Source organism: Amblyomma americanum, chromosome 2 (assembly GCF_052857255.1).
Source record: "Amblyomma americanum isolate KBUSLIRL-KWMA chromosome 2, ASM5285725v1, whole genome shotgun sequence".
In the NCBI taxonomy this organism is placed as follows: Eukaryota; Metazoa; Arthropoda; class Arachnida; order Ixodida; family Ixodidae; genus Amblyomma; species Amblyomma americanum.
In genome coordinates this window covers 130,552,949-130,566,774 of record NC_135498.1, presented here as the reverse complement: position 1 = coordinate 130,566,774, position 13,826 = coordinate 130,552,949, and the positions used below count along the sequence as shown (strand labels likewise).

The following is a 13,826-nucleotide window of genomic DNA, read 5'->3' as shown; positions in this document are numbered from 1 at the left end:
GAGTTTGGAACGGTCTGAATTCCACTGCTAAGGCGTCTACCTTAGCCTCTAAGTTTCCTACTCTAACCTCTAGGCTGTCTACCTCGTTCTGAATGCTATCCACTCTTCTAGTGATTGCATTAGGGTCAACTCTTAATAGAGCGGGCGCAGCCGGCTGCGGTACATCGCCTGCAGAGGCCTCGGCAGCTCGTTTGTTTTGGGTATTCTCCCCGGGGGGAGGGGGTCTTTTAACTGCGGTGCGTTTGTTTCCATAGCCTCGCATGCGGGAATGTGTGCTTTAAGAGGGGCTTGCACAGGTGTTTGCTGTGACTGTGCTCTTTGCTCTCTCGAGGCCATGACAAGTCGACGAAGCTCCGCCATTTCTTTCTTTAGTCTGGCGTTTTCCTCGTAACGCGCCTTAAGCTCTTTGTGGAATTGTTCTATAAGTTCCTTCTCCCGAGCGCTCATCTGTTGGGAGGCCGGATTTGGCCAGCTCACCTTTTTGTTGGTTCGGCTGCTGCTTCTGCCTCGGTCTGAACTTGTGCTCTTCTCTCGATCAGCCGCTCCACTCAGCGGCGGGAAGGAACTGAATCTATCTCTGCCCTGGTTCCATGGTTAGTTCCTCGCCCGGCTCGAATATCGGTGCCGGGATCTCGGGTGATGCTCCACGTGATGTTGGGCCGCACCTTCCACGTGATGCTGGGGCGCAGCCTCGTTAAGCTTATGTGGTTGTTGTCTCCGGACCACGAGGCGGTGCTTGCAATTCCGGCTCCCGGTGTGGTGTGCCCCATGGCACACGATGCAGTCGGGTTGACATGTGAGTGGCTTCCCATCAGGAGGTGCAGGATGGTTCTCGCCACATAGGTGGCACAGGTTGACTTTGGGTCTGTAGCAGACGTCGGCTCTATGTCCGACTCTCCTGCAGTTGTAGCAGGTTTCGACTTGTTCCCGGTAAGCGTGAACATGGAATACGGATCCCCAATAGTAGATCTGGCTCGGAACTTTTTCCCTTGGAATGTTATGTGGATCGTTTTTGAACGACCCAGCTGACGAGCGTCGAGGATCACGACACCCGGGTTGCGAGTAATGAAGCCTTGTGGGACTTCCTCCGGCGAGCTTCCGTCGTAGGCTTGATAAATGACACCTCTGACTTAGTTGTCTGGCGCCGCTACATACGTCGCCACTTCATAGGTGTGGTCTCCAATCTGGAACGCTTTGACTTCGGAGTACATTGCAGCTCGCTGGCGTGCCGGGGTGCTTAGAGTGAGCGTGTTGTTATTAGAATTAACACGCATGGTGTCTTCAGTTAGTGCGGCCTGAAGAGGAACCTTGGCTGCCGCGCACATGGCGAGTTCGAGTTGGCGTGGAGCAAAGTCGTTTAAGTTCAAGCCTCGCGGACGGCAGACTATTTTGTAGTCGCTATTTGGGAGTTGCTGTAGCGGCAATCGCTTTTGATAGCGGGCGGCTTCCGTTTCTTCTTGGCAGGAACGCCGGAGTCATCGTTGGCGGCGTCTTGCTGCAGGCGCCGGGCGCGGTCTTGTAGGCGAAGAACGGTTTCCCATTCTCCGGACGCCAGCTCCGCGGGCGAAATGTCATCCCCCACGACGGTGTAGTTCATAGTTGAGGTCGTGTGAGCGGCCGGCTGGCTCGAACAAGCGAGCGCAGGGCCCAGGGCCCTGAGGGCACGGCAGCGTGTAGAGAAGTCCGTGAGTCACACAGAAAAGGGCGTTGACTTGCCAGCACTGCTGTTCGCGGGTACGGGGCAATGCTCCGAAGATTTCCCAAAAACGGCAGCTCAGAGAATGTAGTATTTCAGCCAAACGTTGGCTGTGAAGCGAGAGCCCATTTAGAACACGTCCACACAGCTCGGTGTCTTCGTGCAGAAGACCATTTACTAATTGATATTCGAATGCCGTACGACTGTTCTTTCTTTTTACTTTTTTCCCGACTCTCGAAGCAGGCCTTCAAACTCGGGTTTTCTTTTTGCCTAATTGCAAATAGGCCCGGTGTTACGCTCAGCCACATCGTAACAGGAGTAGAGAGCGGACGCTGCGTTGCTCTGGCTGTCACTTGAACTCTTGTTTCTACTGCCGACGAGAAACTGACTGCACCCGTCTGAGCTGTCGCGAGCCTTTCTTCCTTTGGACGTTCTTCAAAGTCGACCATCTTTCACTCGGGATCGGGGTCTTCGACACTTCTTGCACCCGTAATGTTTCCCAAGATGAGATTTTAGATGGGTTGGTCTACGCAATTTGCCACTACCTGCCCAATATAATATGGCGCGGAGACTAGAATCCTTGCTTCCGGAAGGTATCTTACTGTGCTATCAACAAGAGAGACGACTGACGCTTCCCCTGTAAGATCCTCGTCCTTCACCTGGCTTCTCCGAACCAAAACTGTGTCGGCTCTGCTGTTTCTTAGAACCAATATAGGACGGTCCCCTATTTGCTCAACCACCACCGGCATTGCTGCATTCGGCTTGGTGTTCTACTCAATGCCTAATTTTTCTGCGGCGTTTGCTCTCCTTTCAGCTGTGGAACTTCGGGTGGCGTGACAAGTTCTACCCTAGAGTCGACAACGCATGCAGCTCGCTCCTGCGTTCTGTATTAGCACTCATCCAGACTATGCCCCTCCTCTTACAACTTTGACAAACAACCTGTGTTCTTTGGGAAGGGCTACTAGTCCGACAGTAAACTGCACGGTGTCCCACCTTGCGCAGAGAAAACGCCAAACACCTTACTGGCGCCTTAAATGCTCCACCATATGCTCTTGGATTTGCCGCATCTGTCACTAGAATCTTTTGGGTTTCCTCCTTTTCCTTACTCAAATTTTCTAGCCCTTGATCCTCCAGGATATGGTCTGCAGTTCTAGCGAACTGTTCCAATGAACACAAGATTCTTTCTGTCAGGAATAGCGCTAGCTTTGAGCTTCAACACGCTTAAAATTTTTATGTGACCAGCTTGTCACGCACTCTTTCAAAACTCTTTTCTGTGTTCGACATATCAAGACACCAATCAAAATAGTTGGCCAGCCTCCAGGAAAACTGCTTAACGGTTTCCGAATCCTCAGGATTCGCGGTGCGAAATATCTCACAAAAACCCTCGGCCGTAATCCTTAATCTTTGGAGGAGGGCCTTTTTGACTTACTCGTAGTGCATGGAATCAGCAGCAGGCATCCTTCCAAACACATTCAGCGCCTCTCCGACTAAACACGTGCTCAATGCCGTGGCCCATTCACTGCACTCCCTGCTTTGCCCGAAAGCTATCCGCTCGAATCGTTGCAGATATGCGTCCAGGTCATCGTTTTTGTCCTCGAAAGTAGCCATCAGCTTCCTTGGACAAACTCTCGCTGGTCTAAGAGATTCTGTACCGGCTAAGGAACTCTGATCACTGTCCATGATCTTCTCATATCCTCCCGCGACATGCGCCTGTTTCCACAAAAGAAACTCCTTTTCCCGTTCTATCATTCTTTTCTGGTTTTCTTCTGCTCTTCTCTCTGCCTCGCGAGCTCTTTTTTCTTTTCGCTCTTCTGCCTCGCGAGCTCTTTTCGCCTCCCGCTCTTCTGCTTCGCGAGCGTCTGCGCGTGCTTCCGCCCTTTCCTCTCTCTGCCTATCTGCCTCTTCTTTCTGCCTCGTTTGCCTCCTCCTCATATAGACGCATCGCCTCTTCCCTGCTTAACCCCGTATTGAGCGCCAGTTCTAACGTTTTTGCCAAATCCATCCTTTCTGCCGTCGAGAAATCGGAAAGATTCGAGACAAAGTAAAAAGAAAAAGAAAATGAATCCTGGCACAGGCTAGCCACTTATCTTTGACACGGACCTCCCTAGAGAACACTCGGACCGAAAGAATGGACTAGAGGACAGGTGTACTCACACAAACGCACATTTAATACACCCTATGTGACACACACACTAGAACACAAAACTAACAAAACAAACACAAAACACAAAGAATATAAATATACACGATTCGGTAACACTGCCAGTAGCGTCTACTACTAGCGTTCTACAGGTAGCGGTCAGCGCTCGTGCTCACGGTTGGTTCGGTGCGGCTGCGGCGTTGTATGGATCCAGTAGCCGGTGTCGAGGCGGCGTTCGACGTGCTTGGGCTGGCATCGCTGCCTGCGTCGCTGGATGCGTCGTATAAGCTACCGCTCCAAGCGCCCGTGGATGTGATGCCGGTGTTGTTGGCACTGGAGGCACCACCCGGTTGGGTGGCAACAGCGCTGGAGACACCCCGGCCCGTAGCAGGTGGTAGCGTCCTCCGTTGACTCCCCGGAAAGGGCTCAGGCACGGCAGGAAGTCCACGATGCGAAGCCGTAGAACGCGAGCTCACCGGAGCAGTAGCCGGCGTCGCTCTCTTCCAGCTGCTGTGTCCCTGACCCGCCGGAGCCACCGCTTCTCTGCTGTCCCCCCCGTGCCTCACTCACTCGCCCTTTTATAGCCTTGGCGTTAGTACACGTAAGCCTTGCCATCTTCTTCTCCCTCTGTTCACCAATCATCTCTCTCCACCTCACCGAATGATTCTTCTTGATCTTTATTCTTCGGTTAATCCACGTCATCTTCTTCATACCTCTTTCCTTCATAATTTAATGTTGGACTCCTCATTGTATGTACAGAAATGGGCAGCAAACGTACGTTATGTCGGTGAGGATGTAGAAGAGAACTTTGCTGCCCTCCCCGCATGTCGGAGCACAGAAGGGCTCGTACCCGGAATGCCTGATTGCTTGTGATGACTAAGATGACTAATAAAGGGAAGTGGGTGTTGAAAACATGTTGCCGAACACTTGCAATTCGTGACTTTTGGCCTCTCGCGTTCCACTGGAAGACAGTAGCGCGCCTGACTTCCTCACGAAACGTGAGAAGCTGGCCAGCCATTCTGTTTTAAAGATCTTGTAGTGCTGCAACCATAGACTCCAGCACCAGTAAGACGCTTCGGGCGGTTGCCGATTGGAGGGCCTGTATCAAAGGGCGAATGGCATTGACCACCGCCCTGAGGATCACGAGGGATTAGTGATCTTGCGCTGGAAGCCCTTCTCTAACGCCAGGTGAGCTCGGCGATGGGATCTTGCGCTGAGGAGGCTCAGCAGGGCATAACGGCGGAAGCGTTGGCCAAGCATCCGCACGGGAAGAGGTCTGATTATCCTTGGCGATATTTTGCGGACTGGACACACTTGTACGTGGCGGCACGGGAGGAGGTTAAGAAGGAGGTGCCGTGGGCACGTCGTTGTGGTTGCTTTTTTCAAAAGACTTTCTTGAGTTCTTCTTGCGGCGAGAACGCCTTTTCCGAACAGTCGCAGCAGCTTCACAGTGCGTAGAATTGCCCTGAACCATTTGCTTTAGAACGGCACGCTCGTTTTTTATGCGTGGACATTTCTTAGATGAGGCGTCATGAGGCCCGTTGCAGTTGGAACACTTAAGCACTTGTGCAGTACAGGACTCAGCGCTGTGGGCTCCGGCACAACGAAAGTACACTCTCGTGTTGTCGCAGACCCAGCTCACATGACCCAGTTTCAAACATTCGCGGCATTGCAGGGGTTTTGGAATAAATGGCCGCACGGCATGGCGGAAATGGCCCACCTTCACGTGTGATGGAAGGCTGTCGCCTTGGAACAAAATCTTCACACGACGGCAATTGCCCAGACGTGATACGCGTAGAATTACGGTGCCTTCATTTGCCTGCCTCACGAGTACGGGCAAATAATCTCGCGTGATAGCCTCGTCGACATCATAGATTACGCCAGATGACTCATTCCCGCCGAGCGGGACAACACTAACTGATAAACCGCCAAGCTGAGTTATGGCCCGCAGTTTTTCCAGCGCAGCCGCATGGTGGACATCAACGGCTACAATGTTCTTCCGCGCATTCACTCGAACGTCTTCTATTTCGTTAGGCACGAGGGCCTCTAGTCCTACAGAGGCGAGTTGGCTGTAAAGCCGACTCATGTTGTTGGTTGGCTGCACAGGAAGGATGAGGATCGTGTGTGCCGGTGGTTTGCCACTTGTTTTTACAGTGGACTCACTCGATGACGATCCGGATCTTAAAAGTCTTCTCTTAATTGGTCTTCCGGCTGAGTTAAGTCTCAAAGCAGCCCTCACTGCTGGCCTCGCTGAAGTACTCGATTGTGTCATTGCTGTCGGGGTCACTCGGACGGCTGCACAGCTTCCTGGACGAGCTCGAGGAGGGGGCTGCCATGCCATTCGGATGCCCAGGAGGGTTCAGAGCCATCGACGTATGACGGGGGACGGCATCCCCGCAGAATACACGCAAAAACAGAGAAAAAATCTGGAGACTGACTGAGCGCGTTCCACAAGGTTGCACTTCGTCGTCTTCTTTCTTCATGTTTGATGTAAACGAACGGTTTGTTTATGCACTACGTACACATGTGAAAGGGTTTATGGCTTGCCGTTTCATATCCGTTGTTATGAACATGCCTTCGCTGCCTATAAATTTTACATCGTACACTGCGCACTAACTTCATGCAACAATTCTGAAACTCAACAGAAAACATGCAATGTCACAGAAAAGCGAGAAACATGAATAAAGGCTTCTAGGAAGGCATTAAAAGAGCCAGAAAGTCCGTGTATTGTGCTAGTGCATTTCGAACTATTGTAGTTTATGAGCAACCAGAAAAAAGCGCTTTTCCCAAAATTACTTTTTTTATTTTTAGAACCTTGATAAACCTTTTCTGTAAACCACCCGATTACGCTGAAATATCTTTATTTTGTGCAGAAATCTCTTGCAGATAGTCTGAACCACTTACTTTGAAAAACTCATAGAGATATAGTTTCAAAAAAGTTCATAATTTGGAAAGTCTCTTGCTGTACGTAACAAGTGAGGGCAATATTTGTTCTTGTGAGATGAATGTAGGTACCGATTTTGTAAGGTTCGGATGAAACCCACCATTATGTGTAAATATTGTGCAAACGTTTACGGTCGTACTATTTTTTTTTGTTTCTGAGAAAAGCTACGTTTAATTTTACACATCAGCATAAAATGTGGTTCTCAAGTCCAAGAAAAAATAAAAGGCTGGAGAGTAAAATTTACGCAAGTAAAAAATGTCACAATGAAATATGCAGCAGTTATTGAGATATAAAGTTGAAGCCAAGATGACTTGTTCACCCTACCATACCAGCTTCACGCCGCTCTTTTAAATTGTGCCTTATGGTATTCAGTTTTGTGCGCCGACCAAACATGGTCAATTCTTATTGCTTTCTAAATGCTTTCACTGTAGATGTGTCCTTTGTGGTCGCCGACACGTACACCACAGACCAAGTCACAGGTGAGCTATAGCCATCTGCTTTTCAACTTCATCTCAAAAGATACTCGACAATTCAGCCATCTGCACTTAAAAAAACAAAGATAGGCAACCGGCCATCTTTGACAATTTTTTACTTTGGCATTTTTGAGATTTTATTTATTAAAAAATCCACAAAAGAGCAGCAAATACACTTTAAGTTTGAGCAACGCGCCACTGTTACCAGCGCTCCCCAACAAGAAAAGGCAACAATAAATGAAGAGCTAAGTTTCACAAGTTGCTGTCCGACAGACTGCAACCGTGTACGTCATCAATAAAAAAATTGTGGTGTTTAAATATCTCGTAAAACCTTGTATCTTTAACTTTTTACGCAATGCACAATTGGGCAGCTAGTGGCAGCCATTTGGGAATTTTTAGTTTATAGTGTTTCATAAAAAATCAGTAACATACGATTCCTAATGTCTGAAATACGGAAAGCACAAATAAACTGGACATTCGCTGCTCGCCGAATTATCACGATGCCCTTCAAAGATGGAAGCGTACAGTAACGTTACGAATCGGCTGAAAATGTGGCCGCCCTGAAGTAAACCTAAATGTTTTAGGATTTCAAATATTCAGTTTAGACCAAGTAAAACTTCAAAATCTATTAATTGTTCGACCAATATTACGTAGGTGGGTTGACGTGCCATAACATTAAAAATTTCCCCTCGTTTTTTATAATGATGCGTCAGAGTGTGTACGAACTGATTTTCTTTACGTTGGCGTGGGTGCTCATCTAATGAGCGCAGCACAATGTCATGATCTCTTATGATGCCTCCAAGGTTGTAACTGTCGTTTTGAACTTTAAATAGAATTAATATATTACTCAGCGATACAATACTTCTGTTCTCTTTCTCTGTCTATTTTGTTCCATACACTATTTCATCATGGCCGTTTTATGGCCCTTATTTAATAATAATAATAATAATAATAATAATAATATTAATATTAATAATAATAATAATAATAATAATAATAATAATAATAATAATAATAATAATAATAATAATAATAATAATAATAATAATAATAATAATAATAATAATAATAATAATAATAATAATAATAATAATAATAATATTAATATTATTATTATTATTAATAATAATAAAATCAATCAATCAATCAATCAATCTTTATTTTTTCGGTGCCCAGGAACAACCCAAAGGTCTTGGTGCTGGTACACCATTCACACGCACAAAATGCAAATTTATTTCACTACAAAGGAAGACACTCAGGGGAGGTAATGCAGCAGTCAAGGCGATAGAAAAAAAAGGCATATAAACTAGGCGTGACAGCAAGCATGAAGCAAAAAAGTGAAAACAAGAAAACAGCGAGAACAGCGGTAAATGAAAACAGCTTGAACAGGCAACAGACATATAAACAACTAATGAAACAATAAACAAAGAGAATGAACACAAGAACGACCGATAACAGCCAAGTACAGCATATAGCAAAATACAAACAAGAATAAAGCCAATACTAATATGAACGAATAAGAAACCTCTGAAATACAAGCTAGAAATACAGTCATACACAATAAGAAATGTAATTAGTGAACGCGTTACAGACAATCAGGCGTGAGTACACAGTATTAAAGAAATAACATTAATGAAAACAAGTAGACGTGATGAACAATTACGGAGAAAAAAAAACAATATAATACCAGTGCAAATGCACAAGTGTAGTAAAGTCAAAATGCATGAAAGGGGAAGTTATGTATGAGAAAAAGAGTGCTCAAAGTGGAACGTCACGGACATCCAATATAAAAGAAGGGAGAGAATTTGCGAATATATCAAGGTGAGGACAAAGAGAATTGAACAACTTTTGCATTCTGTCCAGAGGGGAGAGGTAGTGCAGGAGCGCAGAAACTTGGAATGGTCTGAATTCCCTTATGCCCTTTCGCGGTACACGCAAAAGGATACGCGCTAGGAGCTGAGGGCATAGAATGTGACCATGAAGAAGTTTATACAAGAAAATTATATCTGCCCTCACGCGACGGCAGCTAAGAGAAGGAAGCTGCAGTGAGTTACTCCGCCTGGGACGAGAGCTGGAAGTTTTGCAAGAAAACCGATGTTGAAATATGCGTAAAAACTTTAGCTGAACTCTGTCGATTTTTTCACAGTTCGACTGGCAAGTGCCGTTCCAAACAACAGACGCATATTCCAAAAGCGGCAAGCATATGGAGAGGTAGAGCTTTAAGAAAGGAAGTGGGGCTCGAAACTCTCTCGAAAGCCTGCAGATGAAGCCAAGTGTACGCATAGCCCGCAGAGCAATGCGTTTTGTATGAGAGGAGAAGCTGAGGCTGCGGTCGAAAAGTACGCCGAGGTCATTAATTTCATCAACCCTCGGCAGCAGCCTACCATTCACAGAATAAGAGTAGAGAAGACTGTGCGTTTTACGCGTAAATGAGACAACCTTGGTTTTAGATGAATTGAGAGTGAGCCCATTCTTCAAGCACCAATCAGAGAAGGCGGATATGTCCGATTGCAATGACAAGCAATCATGAAGAGTATGTATTGCCTTGAACATTTTTATATCGTCCGCATAAAGGAGAAACGAGGAGTTTTTGACAACGGAGGAAACGTCATTGATAAAAACAGAGAACAGAAGCGGGCCTAATACCGAGCCCTGAGGAACTCCGCTGGTTGGAGTGTAAACAAATGAGGTCTGTCCATTTACACTGACAAAGCAGGACCGATCAAGAAGATAGTTGCGTAGGAGGGCTACAATTGAAACGTCGATCTCAAACAGCAGAAGCTTTTGAAGAAGTAATGAGTGAGTAACAACGTCGAAAGCTTTGCTCAAATCACAGTACACAGCGTCTACCTGACTCCTCTGAAGGACTTCAGCTGATGTATACGTCATAAAAGTCACAAGGTTAGTTGTAGTAGAACGACCTTTTATGAAACCATGCTGATTATGTATGATTAAATGTTTGAGGTGGAAGGAAAGTACTTTGTGCAAAGCTAGTTCAAAAAGCTTAGAGGTTGCACAAAGAAGAGAAATGGGGCGGTAGTTCGAAACATCAGATTTGTTTCCTGATTTGAACACAGGGAAAACACGCGTCGTTTTCCACACGCGGGGGAAGGCAGAATTTTTCAAACAGTTATTAAATATAGCGGTTAAAACAGGGACGAAGGTACTACTGAAGGCTTTTATTATGGCGGCTGGAATGCCATCAGGTCCAGGGGACAAAGATGGTTTCAAACACTTAAGACTCTCACTCACTAACTTCTCGTCAAGAAGAACGGAATTAGGTGCGCCAGCTGGAAGGCATACAGAATCGCAACGTGGAGATTTGTACACGGAGGAAAAGTGTTGAGCAAAGCCGTCAGCGACATTCCGAATTTCATTTCCATGAGAGTCAACTAAGTGAATATGACTATCAGATTTATTCGAACGCTTGCGAACGTATCGCCAGAATTCAATAGGACGGTTAAAGGCACTATTCTCTAAATATTCAAGATAGGACTCATGATCCCGCTTGTACAGGCGTTTGCAAAGGGAACGCAAGTGGCGAAATTCTTCTGCCCATGTATCCAGCCCAGGGCATTTCGCTTTATGGTGGGCCCGCTCCTTAAGTTTCAGCGCTGCTCTAAGTTCCTTGGAAAACCAGAACGGAAACTTGCTGCGAGCAGGAGTATGCAGAGGTATGTACTGGCGCATACCATTGAGAACTATTTCAGTGAAGCGGCTGACTTGCTCGTCAACATCGCTGATTTCGTTTAAAACGGACCAGTCGACAGAAGAGAAAAAACCGAAGAGACCAACATAGTTGCCAAGTGCGTAAGCGAAACGGGGGGAATTCCCCGCACGATTTGAATTAGCAGAAGGTGGGACAGAAACCGAAGCCGTTATTAGAATTGGAGGATGAAATTTGTCACAGCGAGTAAGGGAGATGTCAGATGTCGAGACTCGAACATTTTCAAAATTAGATAAACAAATGTCAAGAACATTACCACAACAGTTTTCAATTAAATTGTGTTGCTGCAAGGTGTTAAAAGCTGTGAAATCTAGAAGCCGGTTGCACTTACTAACTACATAATGATTGTTGTGAGAATATGTAAAGGTATTCCAGTTAATACCTGGAGTATTAAAATCCCCTAAAATGAGTAGTTTGTGCTTGCTATGAGAAGTGATAACATATTCGATAGAATGTAGTACATCGTCGTAGGCAGGAGGAGGCAGATTAGGGGAAATGTAGAAAGCTGCCAATAAAAGTTTTTGATGTCGAGTGAGTGATAAGTGAGCTCTAACCAGACAGATTCCTGGATGGTTTCCAGGTCGGAACGCCGAACGCACTGCACGGAACTGTCAATAGCAATGAGCACCCCCCCTCCCTTTTGTTTAGAAGCTGATTCAGGGCGGTCACTTCGAAAAACAGAATAGTTATTAGGAAAGAAGTCACCTGAGCTAACTTCGCTAGACAGCCAAGTCTCAGTTTTACCACAGCCGAATAACAAGAGGCTAATACATTAGAAAAAATACAGGTCCCTTAGTCCGAAGACCTCGGGCATTTTGGTAATATATATCCAAGTTAGGGTTGACTGCGATCTAATAATGATAATAATACTAATAATAATAATAATAATAATAATAATAATAATAATAATAATAATAATAATAATAATAATAATAATAATAATAATAATAATAATAATAATAATAATATTATTATTATTAATAATAATAATAATAATAATAATAATAATAATAATAATAATAATAATAATAATTTTTATTGCATATAACATCTGCAAAGCAATGAAACGGGCCTGCCAGTGCCTCTAGTGGCTTGAGGGACTTGGCCCGGCAAAGGCGGAAGACGGACGTGCAATATCAACATAAAATATGAACATAATATCAACACAACATATAAGCACAATACTAACACGAAATAAATAGTGACCAAGGTATAACAGGTTAGGAAAAGTAACATCAACAGAAAATGAAAGTAAACAGCAAGGAACATACGTTGAGACAACAGCAATATGACACTTCGTGCCTGATCACGAATATTTTTCAGACATATAGGAACCGTGTTACAAACAGTGAACCATTAATTTTAGCGCTTTTTTTATGTTGCGGAAAACACTTCCTCTGGCAAATCACTAAAAATTTGGGGAACATTAGCACAGCGCCTGGCTTCCCCGTACCTTGCTGAGGAGCGCGGCACCTCAAAATAAATAGTACTACGCAGGCTTCGGGAAACTGTATGACGTATTTTGAAAGTGCTGTCCCAGAGATGTCGCACCACTGCAGTCTGCACAAAGAGTGTTCGAAAGATGGAAGACCAAGGGCTGTGAAAATATTATTGAACACAGAAAAGGGAGCGTTATAGGCTACTATTCTTAGTATGCTTCTTAATAAAGTGTCAACTCTGTTTTGCCATGTGGCTGAGCCAAAAGCAAAAACAGTAATCTCATATCGGAGAATGCTGTACACCAGAGCATGCGCAATAGTTTTTTATGTGAAAAGGAACAATGAATTTTATAGAGAAAAACAACCAGGCCGCGCTCCGAAGCTTACACAGACCACAGACGTGTGATAGCTGGCTGTGCCAAGACCTATCACTGTCGAAGAAGACTCTCAAGTATGTTACTAAATTCACATAGGTGACCGGCACGTACCGAAAGGGAAAACAGTCGTGAACATGTAGAAAACCGACGCAGCTATAGCTCTTAGATTTAATTGGGATATGAAGCACATGGAGCTTTGTTTTTATCGGGTTAGCCTCCAAGCAATTATTAGTGAACCATGTAATTGTTTTGTGTAATTATTCTGGAGATTATTAATGGCCATGCTGTAAGAAATGTGCTTGGAAAGTAAAACAGTGTCGTCGGCGTGTTGAAATATTAGACATTTCGATATTACTTGAGATAAGTCATTAACAAAGATATTGAACAGAAGAGGTGATAATATGGACCCCTGCGGAACTTCGGCCTTCAATGGAAGTTGAGTACTTACTTCTTTTGCCATGCCGTCTAAAACAAGAATTTGTGATCGACCGGAAAGATAATTCTTGCGCACATCGTAAAACAGACCTCAGGAACCTATGGAGTATAGTTTTTTAATAAAATGCCGTGATGAACTGTTTCAAAAGCTTTAGAAATGTCTAAAAATAAAGCAACACTAAACAAATTTTGATCGAAAGCAGAAAATTGTTCATCGGAGAACTATTCCAGGAGAGCTACAGTACCACGACCGGGAACGAAACCAAACTGACGGGTTCACAAAATGGAAAATTTCTGAACAAAGAAAGGCACGGATCTCAAAAGAAATTTTTCGATATTGTTGGAAAGTATAGGCAAGATCGAGCCGGGTCGATAATTTTTCATGACGTCTTTTTGTCCTCCTTTAAGTAGCGGTTTAACTATAGGAGTTTTAAGTTCATCCGGGAAAAACGCAGTGAGCAGAAAACCATTCAGCATGAAATTCAGAACATCAGACAATGGCTCGAAGTTTCTTGGGACCAAACTTGCTGACAAGCCGTAAATACCAGGAGGTTAATAATAATAATAATAATAATAATAATAATAATAATAATAA

The 13,826-nt window shown here is 44.8% G+C and overlaps 1 protein-coding gene across 1 annotated transcript in view; it reads left to right on the top strand.

Annotated features, from left to right (window-relative positions):
* LOC144120070 (uncharacterized) overlaps positions 1 to 13,826 on the top strand; it is a 90,347-nt gene that overhangs the window by 64,098 nt on the left and 12,423 nt on the right. Inside the window, exon 5 of the mRNA XM_077652535.1 lies at positions 7,212 to 7,259. Within this exon, the coding sequence (XP_077508661.1) occupies positions 7,212 to 7,259 (48 nt within the window). The remainder of the gene's footprint in view (positions 1 to 7,211; positions 7,260 to 13,826) is intronic.